Source organism: Neolamprologus brichardi, chromosome 17 (assembly GCF_056152115.1).
Source record: "Neolamprologus brichardi isolate AB-2024 chromosome 17, ASM5615211v1, whole genome shotgun sequence".
NCBI lineage: Eukaryota > Metazoa > Chordata > Actinopteri > Cichliformes > Cichlidae > Neolamprologus > Neolamprologus brichardi.
Window position 1 is genome coordinate 30588605 of NC_142120.1, and position 22206 is coordinate 30610810.

A 22206-nucleotide genomic window follows, 5' to 3' on the forward strand; every position below is an offset into this window, starting at 1 on the left:
TTATTTTTTAAAAGCTAGACATTTCAAATGAGAATAAGAAAGAAAAGTATTTCTTTGTGCCCCCCTCTCCCTGTTAATGCCCTACCTGGCCCCCTGGCAACACTTTGCTAGACCCGCCCCTGCACAGTTACCAGCTGTCAGCTGCTTAGAAAAAGGATCCTGGTGTTATTTGTCTCTCAGAAACAGTTCATAACTTCCCTTCAACTCATTCATGACACCTAAAAGGTAAACCTGTTTCTCCATCACCTGTTCAGCTCTGATGATTCAGTAAGGACATCTCCTGGTCTCATCTTCATGTTTCCCTCTCACCAGATAACCAAACCGACATCGTGACCAGCAGCTTTACAGCTGTGGCTCCAGCAAACATCAGCTGATACTAGAAACTAATATTAAAAGAATTCTAACAACAGCTGACCAGCTTAAACGTGCTGCTGTTGTTTATGGCGACATGCGTCGTAAAAAAAAAAAAAAAAATCTGCAGCCTTTTGCCAAAACTCAGGAAGTCAATCTTATCATAAAATGTGTAATTGCTCTCATTGTTCACAAAATGTTCAAGTTCAGATACCTAACAACGATCATTTCCAGGCACGGGACAGGAGATGATGATAATAAAACTTCATCAGCAGAAAGACCTCACTGTGGCGAAACTGTCCGGGTGTGAGCTTGCTCATTTTTTACGCTGTGACAGAATGAGGATGACACGGAGGTGACAGTCACACCGAGGTGTCACAGTGGTGCCATTTTCAGTCAGTGTTTTTTGTCAGCAGATATGAGAATCTGCCTTTCATTGAATATGAAGCTTTTAACATGCAATGCAGGACAAAACAGTGTTCTTTGCATAAAAATATTGAACTGCCTCTGCATGACTGTCTTGTCTTGAGGCTTTTCTCATTGGTCACATGAACCAGGGCCAGTGTCATGCACAGGCAATATACTGTACCTAAACATATAATTATCATATGACAGTTTAACTTGCACAGAAGGCCCTAGGCCTGCCAAGACTGATATGCGAATAGTTTATATCCAGTGACCCTGGGTCATTTTATTGCAGGATATTTGCCTCGAACTTTTCGATAATGACAAGCTGAACTCCAGGACTCGATGAACTCAAGAACGATGAAAGTGTGAACCTTGGACCTGGTGACGAATTATATCTGTGGAGATAAGTACAGACATCAGAGAGCCCAAGTCGAATGAACATAAAATAAGTTTTTCAGTCACTTTTATCCTCTGTATGGGTGGGATTACTTTTTTTCCTTTAGTTAATATCCGAAATGTATGATTTGATACTAATTACACACAAAAAATCATTTAAATCTTTAATATCAGATTATGATAATAAAAAAACAACAACCCTGGACAGCAGGAGAGAGAGAGAGGACCAGACCAGACCCTGGGTGGATCTCAGCTGCCTCTTTATTTTTGTTGTTGTGTTGTCTTGTTTTTTAGCTACAGTTTTTTTTTTAATTTAAATTTAACCAATGGGTAAACTGAATCTGCAAAAAGGTCTTCAACTCTGTTTTATTTATATAGCATCTAATCACAACAGCGTCACCTCAACACGCTTTACTGTATATTGTAAGGTATAAACCTTACAACAATAAGAGAAAACCCCAACAATCAACTGACCTCCTATGAGCAAGCACTTGGAAAAGAAAAACTCCCTTTTGAAAGTTTGTTCTCAGGAAGGCAAACCCCCCCCCCCCCCAAAAAAAAAACAAAAAAAAACATTTCAGTAATAACTACATGGTAAACGTGTTTTTTATTATTATTATGGTTATCATTATGTAATTACACAAACAAAGCATTATTTGAGCCTGCATAGGTTTTTCTTGGGCACTCCAGCTTTGTCCAAGAGTCAAAAGAAAGGCGAGTTGGGTTACCTGGTGATTACAAATTGGCAGTATGAGTTTATATGAGTGTGAAAGTTCTTTTGTCCCTCTGTCTTAGACCAACAGCTTGTCATAGGATATACTCTATGACAGGTGGGATAGTATGGTGGCCCTGATTGGTCAAACACGCTGCAACTTAAGGAAACACCAGCAAATAGAAAAAAGCTGCAAAAGCTTTAAAAAAGCTCATAAACACAATGAAAGTTTTTGAGGGCAGGCAAAAAACAAAAACCAGCTCCCATTGCGTTTTATTTAAATTTTGCTGTATTTTATGTGCTAGTGTTTTCTTAAGTTGCCGGGCAGAGTTTGATAAGTGGAAGGAACTAAATAGCTGCATGAATTGTATAAAGAATATTGTTTGGACAGTTTGAGTCTGACAGTCATAGCATGACTTTATGCCGTGTTTAAAATAAGGATATTGCTACATAGAAACGACCAAATTCTAAATTATGTGTACACACACATCGTCTATCCGAGGTCTATCTGATATTCCCGTGTTGGTGTTGTTCCTGGATCAGCATGCTAATGTTGATCCAGGAACAACCTGCTGAGGTCCACTCAGGAAAAAAGAAACCCACGTTTTTTTCTACTCTACTTTCTTTACTTTGTCTGCCTTTGTGTCCCCTCTTTCTGTCTTCTCTTCTGAATTGTAAACCACATCACTTTTATGGCTTGTAAACCTGTAGGTACCTCTTTTGGTCCTCGAGATGGTATCCATACACATTACTGTGAGAGCCTAGTGCTATAAGTTCTACTAGTTAGCCATAGAGGTTACATATGTGTGCAGCACAGTGGTGCACTTTACGTTTGTAAATGATTCTAAATTAACCCTTAGAGGTGAGAGCAGGTGTGGCTGTTTCTGTGTTTGCCCTGTGATGGATTAGTAAACTGTCCAGGGTGACCCAGAGTCATCTGGGACAGGCTCCATGGATGGATGAATGCACATTTGTGTAGATTGTACTGCAGGGACAGAAATGGACTTTTATTACGAATATTTCTGAGTGTGCCTGATCATTTCATGGTATGCTTTTCAAACCATGTGTATTAATAAAATATACCTGAATATTAAACATCTGGAAAACAAATACTAGTGTTTGGATAAGTGTGTCTCTGTTGTTGAGCATTATCTTAAAGAAAGCGGTGACACAGTGTGAGTTTAGAAATTTCCATCTGCGTCCCTTTTTTTGAGCATAAGTACGGTAAACAAAAACTCTTAATAACACCTGTCAACACAATTAATATTTGCACCCATTCAAGACACTATTTATAATCAATATATAATCTGCACCCTTTTTTCCTGAACTAATTTAATGTTACTTTTTTCCAATTGTGCTGCTTGAAGAGTCAAATCAGACATCCAGAGAGAGCACTACAAACTCGTAGTAGAGGTGAGAGTAAAGGAACTTATATTAGATTACAGTTTTAAGAGAATATTCACATTCATACACATTCCACAATGCAAAAAAAAGAAAAGAAGAAGAATCATCTCCGGTTAAAGGTAAAAGGATTTCAGTAAATCTCAATAAAGACTTTTATTTATGTTTTTTTGTACCAAAATAGGCAGTTAGAGCAGGGATAAATATTATATGTTAGATATAGTTCCATCTCTGTAATAGATTCTTTGCATCGGTGCTTTACTCTAACATACAGTGGCATGGTCCCCTGGCTAAAAACACACAGCCAGAGTCATACAGACAGCCCAGTTCTGTCAACACACAAACACAGTACTGATCGACCTGAATCAGTGAGGATTACAGATTTGGCCTATCTGAACATTCTGTGGAGAAACATTTAAAGCCTTTTAAAACACATGCGGTCAAAAACTGGTTGTTATTTGAAATAAAAAGCTACTCTGTTGACAGAACAGTCTTTCTATACGTCTCCAGTCTCCAGTCAGCTTGGAGAAGTCGCCTCGGGGTTGGAGGATGGAGATGGGGAGCGGGTGGCTGACAAGGTCCATACAGGTGGGGGCTGCGTCGCCAAAAGCATCTCGGGATCTCGAATGTTACGTTTGGAAAACAAGAGATTATGTTACATCGTGTTTCCGGTGAGTGTCGTTCGTGACCTCAGCACTCGCGATGTTGCTCCCTGGAGAAACTGGAAACATTACACCAACGCCAATTACGTAGCAAAGGGCTCTCAAGAATGTACGCTCTAATCCGAATAACAAAATATCTATGAGGCGGATAGAGTGTAAAACATTTTTTGCAGTCATGCGACAAACTTTACAGGTGCAACCTGGATTGCAAGAAAGTGAAAATAATATTGCTCCACAGCACCTTTCAGGCCACTGAGTAGGATGCATTAAATGGCCCTTGCGATAAAGCAGATGCAATGCTAAAAAACAGATATACTCAACAACACTGCTATGATTTTTTTTGTTGTTGTTTTCATTTTAGTTTTCAGTACAAGTAGAGTTTAGTCACGTGTTGTTAAGCTGAGCCTTGGCGACAAGCAGCAAAGCCTCTGAAAAGACTACTACAGGTAACAGATGCACTAAGCAAGCTTCACATGACCAACAGAGTCGCCATTGTTAGGTTACATGTGCTGTTAACGTGGTCACAGACTCCACTGAGTAGCTTTAACCCCATAATGCCAACTGTATCATATTTAACACATGAGTTGTGAGCTTTTTTAAACTTCTTTAAATATCATCAACCTAAAAAATGCCAGATAAAGCAAAAATTATACAGATTGAAACTCGTGTATTTATAATTCATTTCTTTTTTTTTTCTTTTTTTTTATTTGTCAGAAGGAAAGAAATGGCTCAGGCTTTACAGGGTTAGGTTTGCTTCTCGTGCTGTGTGGCCTCCTTAAATGAATGAAAAGCCAAATATTTCATCCTTCAATGCATAAAGTAGACATTTGTGAAATAATGAAAACAGGCTCCAAGATATAACCCTTAGCTGGATAATTATGGATGGAGTGCGGAGGTCACACATAAAGGCTTAAACTATTAAACTATTAATTATAAATCCAGCGGGGGAAAAAGTGGATTCGAGTTAAATGGTTAATCCAAACAGCAAGTTTCTCCAGAAGAGTACACTCGATACCCCTAAAATACTCATCAACGACAGTATGATGTGTTTTTTAACCTTTACCAAAAAAAACCGCGTCGACCAGCTTCGTCTCAAAGCAGCTCAATCATCGCCGAGGGAAAAGCGAGTGTGTCGTGCATCACGTGCGCAGACCGGAAACACTGGGAGGGTAAAGATGCTTTTAAGAAACCAGCCCTCATTAGTGCAACTACGGTAAGAAGGAAAGCCGTAACAATGATGATTATGATCGTGATGATAGTGATGATGAAGCAGAAGATACACTGTTTAATGCTGGCGTGCGTAACTAACGTCACACTGCGCAGAGGAGGAGACACGAAGGCGTGAGACAGAGAGAAGGAAGCGGAGGTGGAAGGAAAAGGCAGAGAAGCCTCTTTGAGATGAAAGCTTCTACGAAACAGACTCGATCTCGAATCTGGGCCGCTGTTTGTCGAGCTGTCGAGTACAATTTTAGAACTTAAGTAAAAAGAAAAAATGTCTAAATTTAGTTTTATTTTATTTCTCCTAACAAACTGGAGCAGTTTATGGTTTTATTCTGACTTAAATGTTATTGTTTTGGAGTGTTTACACAAACTACAGCTTGTACCATAATCTGTTATTTGTATCTGATTTGAACATTTTAAAGATTTTTACCATTTTCCCTTCATCTGTACTTTGTATTCCAGACAAACTATTTATATATTTTGTAAATTAGATGATACATTTCTACTGAAGATAAGAATTTGTAAAAAGTAACGAGCAACAGTGCAGATGACTTGACTCTGATTGGTGATTGATCGTTCGATGGCCTTATGAGCTGCTCTATCGTGTTTTCTCTTTGGCTGTAAATCGCAGTGAGCTGCCTGATAAATATGACCTTATCTCTACTCACCATGGAGAACTGTGAGTTATATTAAAAATATTTCTCAGAAATGTGATAAATGCAGGCCCAGAGCTGCAAACGTACTCAGTGAGGCAGTTTGTTTTTGACCTTTTAGTAGCAAACTTCTGATAGAGGGCTTTGCACTTTATTTATTTGAATTTAATCTTCTTTTGTTATCGGATCGAGAACTGCTGCTCCTTAATATAATTATTATTATGTCACACATTGCTTACAGATTAAATGATTAATATATTCTTGCTACATCTCTAAACAGTATTTGTTTTGATGCCAAAATTCTGTGGCGTATTGAAAATTTTATAATGATTTTCACCTCATATCTAAAGTCTGTGGATAGTCAAAAGAAGAAAGGGAATGAAAGGATTGAGGATTGAGAAAAAACATGAGTAAGAAACTGTAAACAGGAGTGATGCTATGAGGAGAGACAGACAGAGAGGGAAGGAGATCAAGATTTTGTCCCAAAAACATGCTCTTAAAGCTACAGCGTGCAAAAATCTGCCTCTTGGTGACAATATAATCATTACAAACCCATACATGAATGCATTACCCTTCGTTAATATGAAAACAACAACGACAACAACAATAAGAAGAACAATAATGAAATCAAATCAGATAATGGTACATGTCGCCTTGATTTAAACCACCTCCTTAAACATTAAGGAACTGAGCCGTAGGAAGATCCACCAATAGGCTGCTGGACAGACATGAGCTCCTCCCACTTCAGGAAGCAGCAGTCCCAGATAGTCCCAGCCTCGTCCCACTGAATGTGCTTATGTAAATGTGTCAATGCATGTAGTGATGTGCGTGCGTAAGAAAAAGAGAGCAAGGAAGCAGGCTGATAATAGAAAATTAGACAAGAAGGAAGTGTGCAGAGAGGCTGATGTGTGTGTGTGTGTGAGTATGTTGTATATGGGTATTTATTCAGAGTCGCTCCTTGGTGGGAACCCAGATGTAAGGACCAGACTGCTCCTCGATGATCTGCTTCACCTGCGAATACACTTCCTCTAGAGTTGAGCCCTGGACGATTGCTGCAGGAGAGAGAGAGAGAAATATTAAAGATTAAAAGATGTGTTTAAATCAAATAATGTGACACACAGGAAGAAAATAGTTAGATGGATGGCCAAATATTCCCTTCAGGTGTTGGTAAAGATCAAAACCTGAGCTAAATGAGATTTTATGGACCAAAAACACAATCCCACATGTATAATAGCTTAGCTTTAAAACGACTCGACGTGTATAAATATGTGAATAAATCACAGCTTGCCAACAACTTTATCAGCATTAAAGGTGACAATATGCCAGTGCGGTTCACAGCTTGTCCCTGCTGCGTGTTTAACAGTTTCTCCAAGCTGCCTCCTCCACAGATTCTCCTCAAACACAAAAATAAACTTGATCACATTTTCACTTACACCTCAAAGCATACTAATCTTTGATCGAAAAAAGTTGAGCAGATATGGAAAATGTTATTTTTACCCTACTTTCCAAAGTTATAAAGCTCATGTGTACAGTTTTCTTTTCAAAGTGTATAACCGCCACAGGTGAGACTTTACTGTACAGTATTTATCATACACTCCCAATATCCTGATATTATTAGTGCAAAATATTTCTGCAGTGATTTAGTAGTAGCAGCGACTCCGGAGGCAGTCCAGATGTGCAGATGGAGACAACCTTGAGGGGGGAGATTTAAAGGTATGTGTTTTGTTTAGGTGACTCACCAGTGAAGTACTCTGTGAACTCCTGCTCCAGTTTCACAGCTCTGTCGTAGGCCTTCCTTGCCTGCTCCTCAGTGAGACGCTTATTCATCTCTCTGCAGAAAGAGACTACAGTTAGTTTTCTGACCCTATCTAAAAATAGCCCTACTGATATTTCCGTAAAGTTCAGCAGTGTTAAGATGACTCAGTGACTTTTAGAAAACGGAAAGTGATGAGTGAACAAAAGTAAAGGAACATATAAGCAAAAAAGAACCTGGGCTTCACATTTATTTAAATTAGTGAAGTTTAGCCCTCATTTAAAATAATATAGGCAACATTCTCACTGTAGAGGCGTTTGACTTTTTGCATATTGTATAAAAATACTGTCAACCGGCAGCGGTACCCATCAGCCGTCCAGTAAACTCACTACGGCTCAGGGGTAAAAATGAAGTTCACTGAGTTTTTTTCCCTAATAAATGCAGCCACACATTTTTTAATGGAAAAAGAGAAAAAAGTACCTTCATGAGAGGTATTTCATCAGTATGACATAAAAGCAGAACTTTTGAGAATTAATATTTGTCATGTCAACCTTGAACCGTCTCTTAGAACATTTTTGTGGCACTTATTTAGAGAAGTTATACAATGTTACTGGCTTTGTTTATGTTGCTGATAGTTTTTACTTATAAGATGCTTATAGGATGCTACTTAAATTTTTTTAACTACTATCATATTTTTAACCTTTCCATTTGATTACTTGAGCTTTGAAAGAACAGATGCAAGACAAATGCTCAGATTGTCTTTGAACAGTTATGTTGTGTCACTTACAAAATGTTGTCGACACTGAGTGGTCTAATGAGGATAGCGATGGGATGGAGGCCTGCCATCTGGAGACGCTTTATCGCGTTCCCTGATACATCCAGTATGCAGTGCTTGCCCTGTGGGAGAGACACGGAGTCAGACATTCTTTCTTCCCATACCCTCGCTCTCTTTTTCCCATTGATCGTGTCTCTGTCTCACCTTGTCAGCGACCTCTTTGACAGACTGTATGCTGGTTCCATACAGATGGTTGTTATACTGTCCAGCCTCGATGAACTTGTGCTCCTGAATCTCTCGCTCCATGAGCTCTCTGGAGGACATGAAGTGGTAATCTCTGCCATCCACCTCGTAGTCTCTCCGTGGCCGTGTTGTGTCTAAAGATCAGAATTTACACAGACTCAGGCAAAGAAATAAAATATCTTAGTGTGCAGTATCCTGCTCATGAGCACCTTAGTGCACATATTAGCCTGAAACATTAAGATTAAAAAGCAAAAACACAACATTATGTCGCATTAGGGACTCATCTGTCTTCAGGGTAGGACATCCATTTGTTGGGGGTTTGGGAGTCTCATAAAAATGTTTGTCAGTTTTCTTCTAACCTAAAAAACTAAATGAGGCAAACGTGACCCTTCACTGAGCTCATAAAAAATGTATTAAAATTAGGCATGACTTTGCAATTTTGATTTATTGCCTCAAGGTCATAAAGTTTGCAAAGCTCCAGTAACTGTTACAGGTTTCTACTGGGATTTATAATGAACTAAAGACACTCACGTGGGACGCAGGAGCCAAACTTGTCAGGGAACTCGGAGATGAGGTCATCGTTAACCCGATCTTTCATTGGTCCAAGCACGATGACTGGCCGTGTGTAATTAACTGAGAATTGACAAAAAAAAAAAACAAAACAGGTTCCGTCAACGTGTAAAATCCACTCCTCTGGAGTGTCTTTGAAGGATTCACAGTTTTAAAAAACTTATACCAGCCCTTTAACTCTGCCTGTCTGAAATCAGTCATTTTTACCTCAAGTCACCTCACTCAAAAGAAAAAAAAAAAACTGCAAAGCGTGCATCAAGAGGACCCTAAAATCTATAAAAATTTTAATGCAGCTTGCTCCGGATGATTTATTTAATACAGCTAGGAAGTTTGTAATGACTGACCCACCGCTGCTTCAGTGGGATTTAAGCAAGCTACGGGAAGGTTTTCCAACTACCGGTCGACTGTTTTTTTTCTAAAATAATGAATTCTTACAAACTCAATTAATTACTTCCCCCAGGCATGTTTAAAGATGTTACAAAGTACTCTGCTTTAATAATACATTGTCTAAGATGTGTTGATTCTTAAAGTTACATCAACTGATTTAAGTGGTTTGAAGTTTTAGATTTCTTTTGCAACGGCCTCGGATTCGCTTCAAAAATGCTGTTTGCAGGTAAACACTAAACAAACACAATTCCCCCGTCAAAATGACAAATTCTTTCCAATGAGAAATGATAAAGATTGAAACACAGTTTTGAGTAGAGAAGCACTTTAATTTACCTACATAAGCTAAGCTAACACACATGAAAAACAACAACAAACCGAGGAGGAAAGGGAAGCCACTGACCTTCATGCTGCATGACAGGTTGGTAGGTGAGAAGGATCTCCTCCTGACCAGCTGTTTAAACAAACACAAATGAAAGACACATTAAAAGGACCAACACTTGACAACATATCACGCCCTTAACCATTTCTACTTTTGGAAAAAGAGTTCTTCAACAGCTCTGGAAAAGCAGGCTGCAGAAGCAGAGAAAGGTAAACTGTACACACAAAGACATGCACGTAAAACTAAAGTAAACCACAGCACACGATTACGCGCGACACACCCACAAGCACACACAGAGGAAAACCTACAGCCCAGCAGCTACATCAAGCAGGTGATGAACTGAGAGGCAAAGTTTAAAAGATCAAGAACAGAGTGAAGAAGAAAAGTAAATTTAGGAGAGAGAGAGAGAGGGGACAGAGGAGGGGCTAGACTTACAGGAACTACTCTCATTATCGCTGGTGCCAGAGGTTACCAGCTCTGGAAGGACAAGACAGGTCAGAGTCAGCACACACACACACATATATATGAACACACATACAACACACACACATATATGTAAACACATGTACAAACTTGCATTCACTGACGTGGTTTCACTTTTCAAAACAGAATTCCATCCATCCAGTTTCTATATGTGTGGTTTTCCATGTACATTAGGTGCTGTAATATCTCAATTATAACATCTACTGCTTAATTCACAAGGAAAAGTACAACAATGCTCAGAGAACTCAGTCAAACTGTACACGAGTTGCATTTTTTCTGATGTAATAAAGGGCAATTTCTAAGGTTTACTCCAAAACTGTTTTTCCAATGTCTCAGATTAAATGGGGCTATTGTAAGGGCACCACTCTATATCTACGTATAAATTGACTTCTTTCCTTACATCTGCAAATTAAAGACAGACTCGTACACACATGGTGTTATATGTATTTGTGTAAATTAGTGGATTTTTTAATATTTTGCTTTTTTGATTTGATTTTGCAATTTGTGTTTTAAGTAACAAAAGAAAAAAAAAGGCTGAAGTTTTTTTTCTAGCATTACTGAAACAAAGACATTTTGTAATGTAATAAGTAAAACACAAATAATATCTCAATTATGTTTGTACATTTTAGTTTTTTAGCATAAAAAAATAATGAAAACCACGACCGAATTAGAACGCTGATTATTTTATCTTACTAATTCAATGTGTACAGCACCAATTCACAACAACAGTCACTTCAAATAGCTTCATACTATAAGATAAAGAGCGTAAAATATTAAAAAAGCAGTCCCAACAATCTTACAAATATCTGTCATGATAAGAGAGCTATTTAAAAAAATATTCCCCTATAAATTATAAGGAGGCATAACAGACTCCAATGAGCCCGTTTAGTTCGCTCTGCTCGTTTGAGGGTTCGAAAATGATGTGCAATAGTTTCACAGCTAACTCATAACAAAGCTAGAAAAGTTTAGAGATTGAGCAATTTAATGGGCAATTAAATTGAATAAGAAATTCAGGAGATTACCATGTATATTTTAAGTTGTCTTGCACTTTTTCTGAGGGAGTCTGTCTGTGCTTATTTATAGACTCTAACTAAATTATCAATGTTGTAGCTTTTGGAAATTAACAGAAACCTTTATTATCAAGAACCATCAAATGTGGGCAAGTTCCACATTTCAGATGTCAGTATTAATTTTCTAATAGCTTTTACTTGCTGTAAATATTCATACTGGACATTTAAATGCGCCTTCTTGATGCATAAAAGTAAAACAATCCAGACCTCTTCTGTGCAAATGCACATTTGGACATTTAGCTGAACATAACTTATTCCAAAGTTGACACTTTTTTTTTTTTTTTTTTAACTTTGTAGAGTAAATTTTAAGGACAACTTACTTTAAGGTAGACTTGTACTGAACAACTGGTTTTTGGAGTACTGCTCCAGACTTTGTATGTTAGGTGTGTAATGAACTCTATATTTAATTGCATCCTATTACTTCTCCTCCAACTGGAAACTTAACAGAGTTTAGGTCTGGTCAGGTTTGAGAAGAGGTGGAATTACATGTTCTGACCAGCAGGTGTCGCTGAGAGAGAGAATACCTACCTTTATCATCCTGATCCTGCAAAGACAAAGAGAGACAGAGAGAGACAGAGAGAGGGGGGTGGGTGGTAAAGACACAATTAATTATCATATTGAAAATTATTCCAGAAGTATCTTGACTATTATCAACAGAGGCCTATTTGAAAGCTTTGAGCTCTCTACTGCGAACGCATATACCCAAAGTTTTAGAGAGCAAGAATAATTACAGTGTTAGTGCAGCAGTGTGTGTGTGTGTGTGTGTGTGTGTGTGTGTGTGTGTGTTTGCATGCTTGGCAATTTTTAATTATCATCTCTTCACCACATGGAGCTGCTGATTGCAGCGTTGCTGATTCAAACAGTGTGAAGAAAACAGAGGGAGAGTGAGAGTGTGCGCTGACAACACGGTGATATCAATAGCATGTGTTAAACCTGTGCTCAGCATCACACTGTGTGAAGTGTGAATAAAGTCACATTGTTGCCTCACCTAAGGACTCAGACTGAAACTTTTCTACGTCACAAATATCTACATAAAAAACGGAGAGAAAACTGCCACTCTCTCTGTAGTTTGACTTTTAATTAAGGTTTCCCCTGCAATTCTTTATCTGCTAACAGGTGGTGTGGCTGTCACTAACAGGGGCAATGTAGCCAACCCAGTCACTGACTGAACTACAAATCAAATGCGATTTAAAGGCTCCATAAAGAATAGATTTTTTTTAATTCTAGTGCCAATTAAGAACTTAAACTTTATTAAATAAATTCCAGGTGCCAGAAAAATTGTTCATTGTTCATAAACAGACAACCTATTAAATAACACAAGGTTAAACTAAATCGATATCAGCAACAGTAGCACTCATGATTGCCTGTAGCTCTCTCTGAAAAGCGACCTTTATTCCCTCTGTCATTTACTAATCAATCCAGCAATCAGTTTCAGCTGTTGTTGCACTTCCCCTTATTATCTGTTATAGCTACGATAGGTGTGTACTGTTGGACATTTTAGATGTTTGCATTAATCATGACCAAAGGTTTAAATAGTGACACAGCTGACCTCAGCCTGAAGCAGCTTTAGTTACAGACTCTTTTTTTTTGCTTTGCATTCTGAAAATCTCCTTTAAGTCATGAATGAGTCATGAATCAGCTGGAAATGAGCAATAACTGTCCTTATTGAGTTTTGGTAAAGTTCAGGAATAGCAATCCCTCATGTAGTTTTTCGATAAAATCATGGTTTTAGGTAAAATACCAAGTTTAACATTGCTGTGCTTTAAAGAAACTATAGATTGTTGTTCGAACACAGCAGGCAATCAGATGACTTTAATTTTGTTGATCCATTCAAACACCCAGCCTCCTTTCTTTGTGGATTTTATCACATTAAAATAGCATCACGCTGCTTCTATCTCCACTACCAATAGAAAGTCATTGTGATTGTTATATCCACTAGATATAGGTGTTGTCTTTTGAGAGTAAAAGCAAATGTTTGATGCGACTGGAGGAAATAACAAGCTGTTGTGCCTCTCGATTGAGACTGCCTGTAGTGAAGCACAAAATAGCTTTTAGATGTTTACTGACACTGTACACATCTGTACTATTTTAAGATCACACCAATGACCTCAGAATGATAAAGTTGCTCTATGTGCTTCAAATGTTGCTGAAGCCTTTAAAGAGAAAACCATGGAGACTATCTCTCCACTCCGTTGCATAAGTTCGGGGTATGACCCCCCACATATGGAATATGTGGAGAGAGTCTCTCACTCAGAGAACCAAAGTTACAGCGTAACCGTACTTTCTCTGCAATTACCCTGCACACAAAATATTTAACACAAGTACAGGCTGACGTTGTGCCTTATCTGTAATCAGATTCAATTAGTCATTTAAAAAACAAACAACAAAAAAGCCATCATATTTTGTTGGTGTCTACCTTCAGCTGTCAATCTACCAACTGTCAGAAAACAACCAACCAACTGCTTTGTTTCATCTGACCTACAGTTCTTAAACCAACACAATATCCACCTTAGGCTACGTTCACACTGCAGGCGAAAGCGCATTAAATCCGATTTTTCTGACCCTATGCGACCCATATCCGATCATGGTATGACAGTGTGAACGGCACAAATCCGATCTTTTCAAATCCGATCTGGGTCATTTTCGTATGTGGTTCTGAATCCGATACATATCCGATGTTTTAGAAAGCGACTGCTGTTTGAACGGTCAGGTCGCATTAAATCCGTCTTTTACGTCACTGACACAAGGCAGACGCCAATTATCAGCGCCCGAGAAGCGCCCGAGAAGACATCGCGAATGCTTCCTGGCCATCCCGTGTAGATGTCAGTGAAACTGTTGGGAAGACAACGTTGGAGAAACGTGAACATTTTATTTGTACTGTATAATCTGCAGATTCTGACAGAAATCTGCAACTATCCTTTGAAGCACCGCTCCTCTAAAACAGCAATAAGGATAATTATTAGGTTATCTACATTATTATGTAAACAAAATAATTTAAAGCAAAAATTGGGAAACGTAAAGTCCGAAGTCTTTATATTAAGGGCCATCAGTCAAACAATATTGTTTGCTCTGGGTCTAAACAGAGCGCGTTGTGTGTGACGTCTTCTTTTGCGCATGCGGGCCGCTTTGAGCGTTCACACTAGAGCGCGTTTGCTGTCGCATTTTATTTGTAGTGTAAACAAGCAGACAAAAAAATCGGATTTGATCAAAAAATCGGAATTGAGCATCAAGACCTGCAGTGTGAACGTAGCCTTACTGCTCAAAGTAAGAAAAAAATTAAAATAAGACATTTAATGTCATGTTTTTTCAATAGAGTAAAGAGCTCAAGCTTTGCTTTTTACTTCTTTTGACATTTTACTGTTATGTTCAACACCTTGAATTAAAGTATACTGGTTTGAGTTCTAAGATTTATGACAAACATTCATACTCACTGATCTGTCCTGAGACCTGCTCACTCTGACTGTCTTTAACCTCGACCTCTCCTTCTTTTCTGCCCTGTGAATAAAGCAAAAGACAGGTGCAAACGTTAGGAGGCATGCAGAGAGAGGATGAAAAAAATATGAACAGCGAATCAGCTCAATTAGCACCCTGAAACTGTAAAACTAATTTAACGTCACAACGAGTGTTTCAAGTTGTTATGGATCTGAAAGAATGATTCGAACAAAGCCACAAAATATTGTTTCATCTGAAAAGTAATTTTGCAGCTTACTTTATTGGAATTTTGAAACTGTATATCTTTAAGCATCAGTATGAGATTACGGGGGTTTAAAATAGCACTGAGAGGAAGCAGAGGGAATTTTGTGCACTTATCCAGATGTTATGTAAGTTGACAGCGAAGAGCCGATTGCATGGTCGTGTCCATTAATCTAAACGGGCTGTGATCACCTTAAAACAGGTGCAAAGGAATAAAAGACCGAGACAGCATCGAAACACCCCAGCATACTCGGGTGTAGAAGGCATTTCCTCCCTGTGAAGGCTTCACTTGCTCCTGCTGTGGGGACATTTTTGTCTCCTGTGTTTAAATTTAGCTTTGTCACTTCCTGTGCAGGACCATTTCCTGCTGGCGATCACATCCAACTCTAGAATTTCAAATAAGCTGAATCTCTGGGACCTGTTTCTCTGCTGCTTAGCTTTCTTTTTTAATTGAAAAAAGCCAGATGTGTCTTTGTAAAAAGCCTTATGTAATACAGCTTTTAGCCCCCTGATGTCTGTAAACAGCTCGACAAACCAGCAATAACGTAGTGAACAAAAAAGAACATCGCAATGATAACTAAAGATAAATTCTGGGTTATCCTGTTCTTTGAATGCTGACATCTTTATAAGAGCATGCTTACACTTAACTTTATCTCTAAAAAAATGTCCTCGGAAAAAGGCATGAGGAAAAAAACAGTGCAGGTGAGCAGAAAGAGGAGAAGAAGCAAGATTAAAAAAAGAAGAAAATGAGCAGACGAGAGGAAAAGGAGAAAAGAAGTTAAAGAGGAGTAGAATAAAGAGACCTCCATGGAAAAGAAGAGAGGAGAGCAGCAGGAGGGATGATTGAATAGTTATATCAGAGGCTGAACACAGCTTACATTAAAAGACTGACTGAACTTTAATAATTACCTTTCATCATAACACTAATGCTAATAGTGCATAATCCAGCTTATCATTTTTAATATCCTGCAGACAGATAAATGGTAAAATCTCTGGCAGACATATTCTAACATCTTTAACAATTTTCAAACTACAGCCTGTAATATATGAATTTCTATTACTTCTGTGTCTAGGCTGTTTTTTTAAACTATAACACAGTTATCTACGTAGCCCTAATACTCAAGCCTCTGCTCTAACACCTCAGTCTATTAATACCTCTCTGTCAAACCCATATGTGACAATCCGCTCATTTCACTCACTCCTACGCTTCCTTGCCACCTTGAATCCCTTCTTTCCTCTCTAACACTCCTTCACTTCCCTTCCTTACACTCCATCACTTTCCACGTCCCTCTGCCCCTGGTCATCGCCTCCCTCCGTGTCACGGATGGTAAAACGACTCGTCTTAAATTGTCTTCTCCTTGCACCTCAGAAATCTAACATCTGTCTGTCACCTCGTCCGCAGGGCGAAACAAGTGGAGAAGGTAGAAGGAAGGAAAGTTGGCATATATTTCCACCACAGGATTACATTCAGCAGATTCTTCATAATGATGATGCTCGCAGTGATATGAGTCAACACAAAAACGACACTCTGGTGAAAAGACTGAAGCTAATTTGAAAATGAATCTCCGACCACGGATGCTGTCCCCAGGAAACAGCTGCCAAGCTGTCTGTATTTTAAACAGCACGGAGCTGAAATCCAGCGTTTGGTCCGGTGCTTCGTATGTGGCGCACATCATTCTCCGTCAAATTAACTCAGAATGGGATGACACATTGAAACTAAGTAGATTTTTTTCTCTGTCTCTTTTATTTTGAGCCGCAACAAACAAATAAAAGAAAAACCCATTTAGTAAATCATGAAAAGAAGATACACAGTCTTCCACCTTGATATTCCTCATGGAAAGGTGCCAATGTGAACAAACCACTGTGGACGAACACATTTGTTTGTTTTCTTATTAGTCTTCTTAGTTTTCTAATTAAATTTTGTGAAGGTTTATGTTTGACTCCAGGGTCTGCTGTATAGTGGCCTATCACAATAAGCCTGGACAGACTTATATAATAATCCTCATCCTAATGAAATAACTGAAGACCACACTGACGCTCATTCTGGTCTGGACTGTTTTCATTTTCATTTGATTTAATCTGTATGTATGAAAAACTCAATAATACTTCATTTTAAGGCAAGAGTCAGATTCAGATTTCTAACAGATGAACAGAAAGAAAATATAAGTGTAAAAGTTATCATTCAATATTTGTACTGAACAAAGATTCAAATGTGAACATTTTTAGGTGATAGCAACAACTCAAAACTAGATTTGACGGCATAATTGTCATTCTTGCTATAAATACTGCCACTATTTTTCATCTAATTTCAAGCAAAATGCTTCATATTTAAAAGACAAATAAAAAAGACGAGATGAACTGATGGGAAACCGATTATATAACTGGACGCTTATGGTTGGCACCTAACCCAGCTGCATCGTCCTCACAGTCAGGACAGTGGGGAGCAACAGTATTAACTTCCCTCTTGTGGATATTGTAGTGGAGATGGGGCTAGTGAAATACTGCATGTACACAGGTAGCAGCTTTTAGACAATTAACGGATTGATTTATGCTGCGGTGAGACGAGTGTTTGTTATGTGAGAGGGAATGGGCGGACTCGACTTTAACGCTTCTGCTTTAGTTAATAAAACAAAAATCAATAAAACCATCCACCCACTCCCATCTGAAACCCTTTGAACTCTGACCTCCGGCGGCTGGGGATGACCCCGACTTCCGGGCAGTTTGGGGGCGGGGGGCTGAGGTGACGGGCGGGCCACCACTCCTCTTCGCTGGCGCTGCTCACGTGGAGGATATCCCCAAAATGAAAGGGCAGGGCCTGATTGGGCGCGCTCAGATCCGAAGCACTTCCATCATAGTCAAACAAGGCCCTGCAGGGGGACAGAAAACAAATGACGCATGCAGTTACACGCTCAGCTTCAGCGTGACAAGCCATTCTGCTGGAGGACAGGTTAGTTGATGACATATACATTTCATTTTGAAGTTTGAAACTAGACTTTATTTCTCTAAACAGATAGAAAGACGTGCTGGAACAAATACAAGATGAAAAACAGCTGAGAACTGTTTTTCTACACAACAAATTATTTTTTTAATTACTAATTTATGACCTTGTCTTGGAGCACATGGCACCGCGTATGTGTCTGAAGTTGTGCACATCTGTCTGTGTGATGTCACTGTGTATGTGTGTGTGTAGTGTCTCTGTGACCACAGAGATGCAAACCCATCCAGAGGGAAAAGACCTGGGAAAGTAGGCCAGCGTGTATGCGTGTGTGTTTGTGTGTGTGCGTGCAAAGGAAGTAGAGCTGAAATAACCAACATCCCCTAAAGTCCCTACTGCCTTCATCAATAAAACAGAACAGAGACAGAGAAGGAGAAACAGAAGAAAATTAGACAGAGAGCCTGACATTAGTACAAAAACACAGCACTTCGTGCTTTTTTAACGATACATCACGATGATAAAAGAAAAGACTTGAGCGCTTTAATTTTAGGTGGAGGCTAAAAACTGACAGCCTGCATTAGTATTACTGTAATATAGGTTAACAGGCGCTGTCTACCAGGACTGCGAGCAGGGCAGAAGGATTGCAGGTGAATTCACTAAAGTGTTCAGGGTGACACTGATTAGCTGCAACGGCACAAAAGCTTTAGTTAAGCCGCTCTGTTGGTGACAGCGATAATTAGATTAGATTAAACCTAAAGACGGTTTAAACTGTGTACAGTAATCATCAAACACAATATGTTGCCTGTGACGACGATGGTAGCACGATGCTGTGATACTTGATATTTACTGCAAGACAACCACTTGTTATAGACGTATAATTATATAAACCTCTGTATAAACTATTTTACAAGCAGTCATATTTTTTAATGCTAAGCTATGGTCATGATAGGTTATATTTAATTATATTTATGATAAGCATGAACTCATTTTGATCTTTGTAGGAAAAATCAGAAGAAACTCTACAAAAGTGTTTAAAAAATGATTTTAGTAGACCACATGCAGCCTATAGATCTGTTGTAATGGGAGCTACTGTACAGTGAGATATTTAGATGTTCCCATAAAGTCAAAGGGAAGTCAGGTATTCTAAATGGCATGATAAGATACATGAACATCACAAGCTGTAAACATAAAGCGCTTTTTTAAATTAGTGGATATTTGCTGCAACTAGAAGCAGAAAATATAACATGCAATAAAAAAACACCCGCCTAATTTTGCAGCCACCAAGTTACAATGATGGATGGTGTGCAGAGTTATTAAAGTCGCAGCTATGTAAATATAATTCTGTTAAATCAGTTACAGGTTATCAATTACACTCAGTTTATTTGTACATGAGAACCTTTGAAATCGAATTACTCGAGGGAAGGGACACACATTTAATTACTGCAGCGTGTAGCAGCGTGTAGCCACCTAACAGACTGCACAGTGTGTGTGTTAACCTGTGGACATTTTCAACATTACATAGCATGTAAATGCTATTTTTGTACAGCAATCCGATTATTGCCTAAATCTTGTGCCTGTGTCGCTAAAATCAATGACCTGTTCTCAGTATTACATTCATTTGAATTCCTCTGAGGAATTTGTCCAGTGGGGAAGCACACATGAATTACTGTAACCAGTCTGTAAAAGAAACACACACCCATTGTGTTAGAGATTTTGCATAGCCAGCAGCCTTTTGTCCAAAGAGCACTGCAGTTTAACTTTCCAATGAATACTCATATAGAATTACTGCACATGTGCATATTATTTCCAGAGGTGAAAACGGCTGTGTGACACTGCTGTCATAGGCGAAACAGACAAATTAAAGTAAACCCCCATTCACATGTAGATTAGCGGTACACAACATCACACAACATTAACTGCACGCTTGTGATAACAGACATTAACGTTCTGCAGCACAAAGCTAAGAGAGAACAGCTTACCATCTAACTGACATTACAGCAGCACATGTAACAGCCTCAGTCATGTTCCCTAACAGGCATGCACTGTGTGTTGATGCTGAGGAAGTAGAATGAGAGCACAAATAATCCCCTTTTTTCAGAGTTTATCTGTTTATTTCTTCATTTCTATTTGTGTCATTTCAAGTTTTACATTATTTGTGGAATATAGTATGACAATTTCTAAGGCAGGAGAGTCAGGGGAGAAAAAAAGGGGTGGGGGCGGGTGTGTAGTGGAAGGCGTAATACAAATAGAAATGCATAATGCATCGGCAACTGCCGCATCTGTAAGAAAAACAAACATACAACACCTGCAGCACAAACATTCGAAAATGCACAGGTACATAAATCAACAATCTTCTTGTGTGTGTGTGTGTGTGTGTGTGTGTGTGTGTGTGTGTGTGTGTGTGTGTGAGTGTGAGTGTGAGTGTGAGAGAGAAAGCGAGAGTGTCGATTGTGAGTGTGTACGTGTCTTTGTCATGAAATGCACTTGAAAATGAGGGTGGAAAGCTGCAGCAACTCCCCCCCAGGAGCCGGAGGCACACAGAGATGGATCCAGGAGAACCGAATCTTCCGCAGTCCCCCAAGACTACGGAAGACCTAAGGCCACAGATCTCGGTGATATCTGCGGGAGTCCCAGAAGACCAGAGGCGATGGGCAGCTGACCCTGCCAGAGGCCAAACACCCCAGTACGAACTGAGATCAGGGCCCCAGGGCTCCAGGCGCCCAATAACCGTCTGGTACCCAGCAGAGCTCCCCACAGGTCCAAGCCGCCCCAGACCGCCAAGGGAGGGGGTCAAAAAGAGTATATTTCTAACATATTAGATTCTCTTCATTGGTTCCCAGTTAAATCCTGCATCAAATCCTCCTCACATACAGGTCTTGAATAATCAGGCCCCATCTTACCTTAAAGACCTCTTAGGCTACGTTCACACTGCAGGCGAAAACGCATTAAATCCGATTTTTTTGACCCTATGCGACCCATATCCGATCATGGTATGACAGTGTGAACGGCACAAATCCGATATTTTCAAATCCGATCTGGGTCACTTTCGTTTGTGGTTCTGAATCCGATACATATCCGATGTTTCAGAAAGCGACTGCTGTGTGAACAGTCAAGTCGCATTAAATCCGTCTTTTACATCACTGAAACAAGACAGACGCCAATTATCAGCGCCGGAGAAGCGCCTGAGAAGACATCGCGAACGGTTCCTTGCCATCCGGTGAAACTGCTAGGAAGACAACGTTGGAGAAACGTGAACATTTTATTTATACTGCATAATCTGCAGATTCTGACAGAAATCTGCAACTATCCTTTGAAGCACCGCTCCTCTAAAACAGCAATAAGGATAATTATTTTGTTATTTTTATCATTATGTAAATAACAAAATAACTTAAAGCAAAAATTGGGAAACGTGAAGTCTGAAGTCTTTAAATTAAGGGCCATCAGTCAAACAATATTGTTTGCTCTGGGTCTAAACAGAAAATGTGTGACGTCTTCTTTTGCGCATGCGGGCCGCTTTGAGGGTTCACACTAGAGCGCGTTTGATGTTGCATTTTATTTGTAGTGTAAACAAGCAGACAAAAATATCGGATTTGATCAAAAAATCAGAATTGAGCATTAAGACCTGCAGTGTGAACGTAGCCTATGTGCCATATCACTACAATAAAACACTTTTCTGTCAGGGTGCTGGCTTATTTGTAGTTCCTGAGATATTTTAAAGTTGACTAGGGGGCAGAGCCTTCAGCTTTCAGGCCCCTCTTCTTTAAAACATCAAAAGAAAAGATACGTCATCTCTACTTTTAAGATTCGACTTTACTTTCTGATAAAGCATATAGGGCCAGATCGGGTGAGCCTGAACCCTCCCTGAGTGTTTCTTCTTCACTCACCTGTTTTCATTGCGCATGTGTTTATTCTCCGCATTTAATCACGAGTTATTATTAACCTCTGGTTCTCTTCCACAGTGTATGTGTCTTCCTCCCCTCTCCCCCAACGGCTCGTGGCAAACACCCGTCCCTCCCTGAGCCTGCTTATGATGGAGGTTTCCTCTGTTAAAAGGGTTTTACCTTCCCACTGTGGCCAAGTGTTTGCTCATAGATGATCCTCTGATTGTTCCTGT

The 22206-nt window shown here is 39.3% G+C and overlaps 1 protein-coding gene across 5 annotated transcripts in view; it reads right to left on the bottom strand.

Moving 5' to 3' along the window:
• Nucleotides 1-3409: 3409 nt before the first annotated feature.
• LOC102798479 (discs large homolog 1-like protein) overlaps nt 3410-22206 on the bottom strand; it is a 122530-nt gene continuing 103733 nt past the window's right edge. For 3 of the 5 annotated variants that reach the window (XM_087830927.1, XM_087830929.1, XM_087830928.1), the window contains 9 exons: nt 17842-18024; nt 14896-14959; nt 11993-12008; nt 9933-9983; nt 9107-9208; nt 8537-8709; nt 8345-8454; nt 7544-7635; nt 3410-6856 (listed from right to left, as the gene is read on the bottom strand). In XM_087830927.1, coding sequence (XP_087687053.1) covers nt 6750-6856; nt 7544-7635; nt 8345-8454; nt 8537-8709; nt 9107-9208; nt 9933-9983; nt 11993-12008; nt 14896-14959; nt 17842-18024 — 898 coding nt within the window. In that variant the 3' untranslated portion in view covers nt 3410-6749. Of the gene's footprint in view, nt 6857-7543; nt 7636-8344; nt 8455-8536; nt 8710-9106; nt 9209-9932; nt 9984-10346; nt 10389-11992; nt 12009-14895; nt 14960-17841; nt 18025-22206 lie in introns of all 5 variants that reach the window. The other 2 variants (XM_087830930.1, XM_087830931.1) reach the window with 1 other exon arrangement.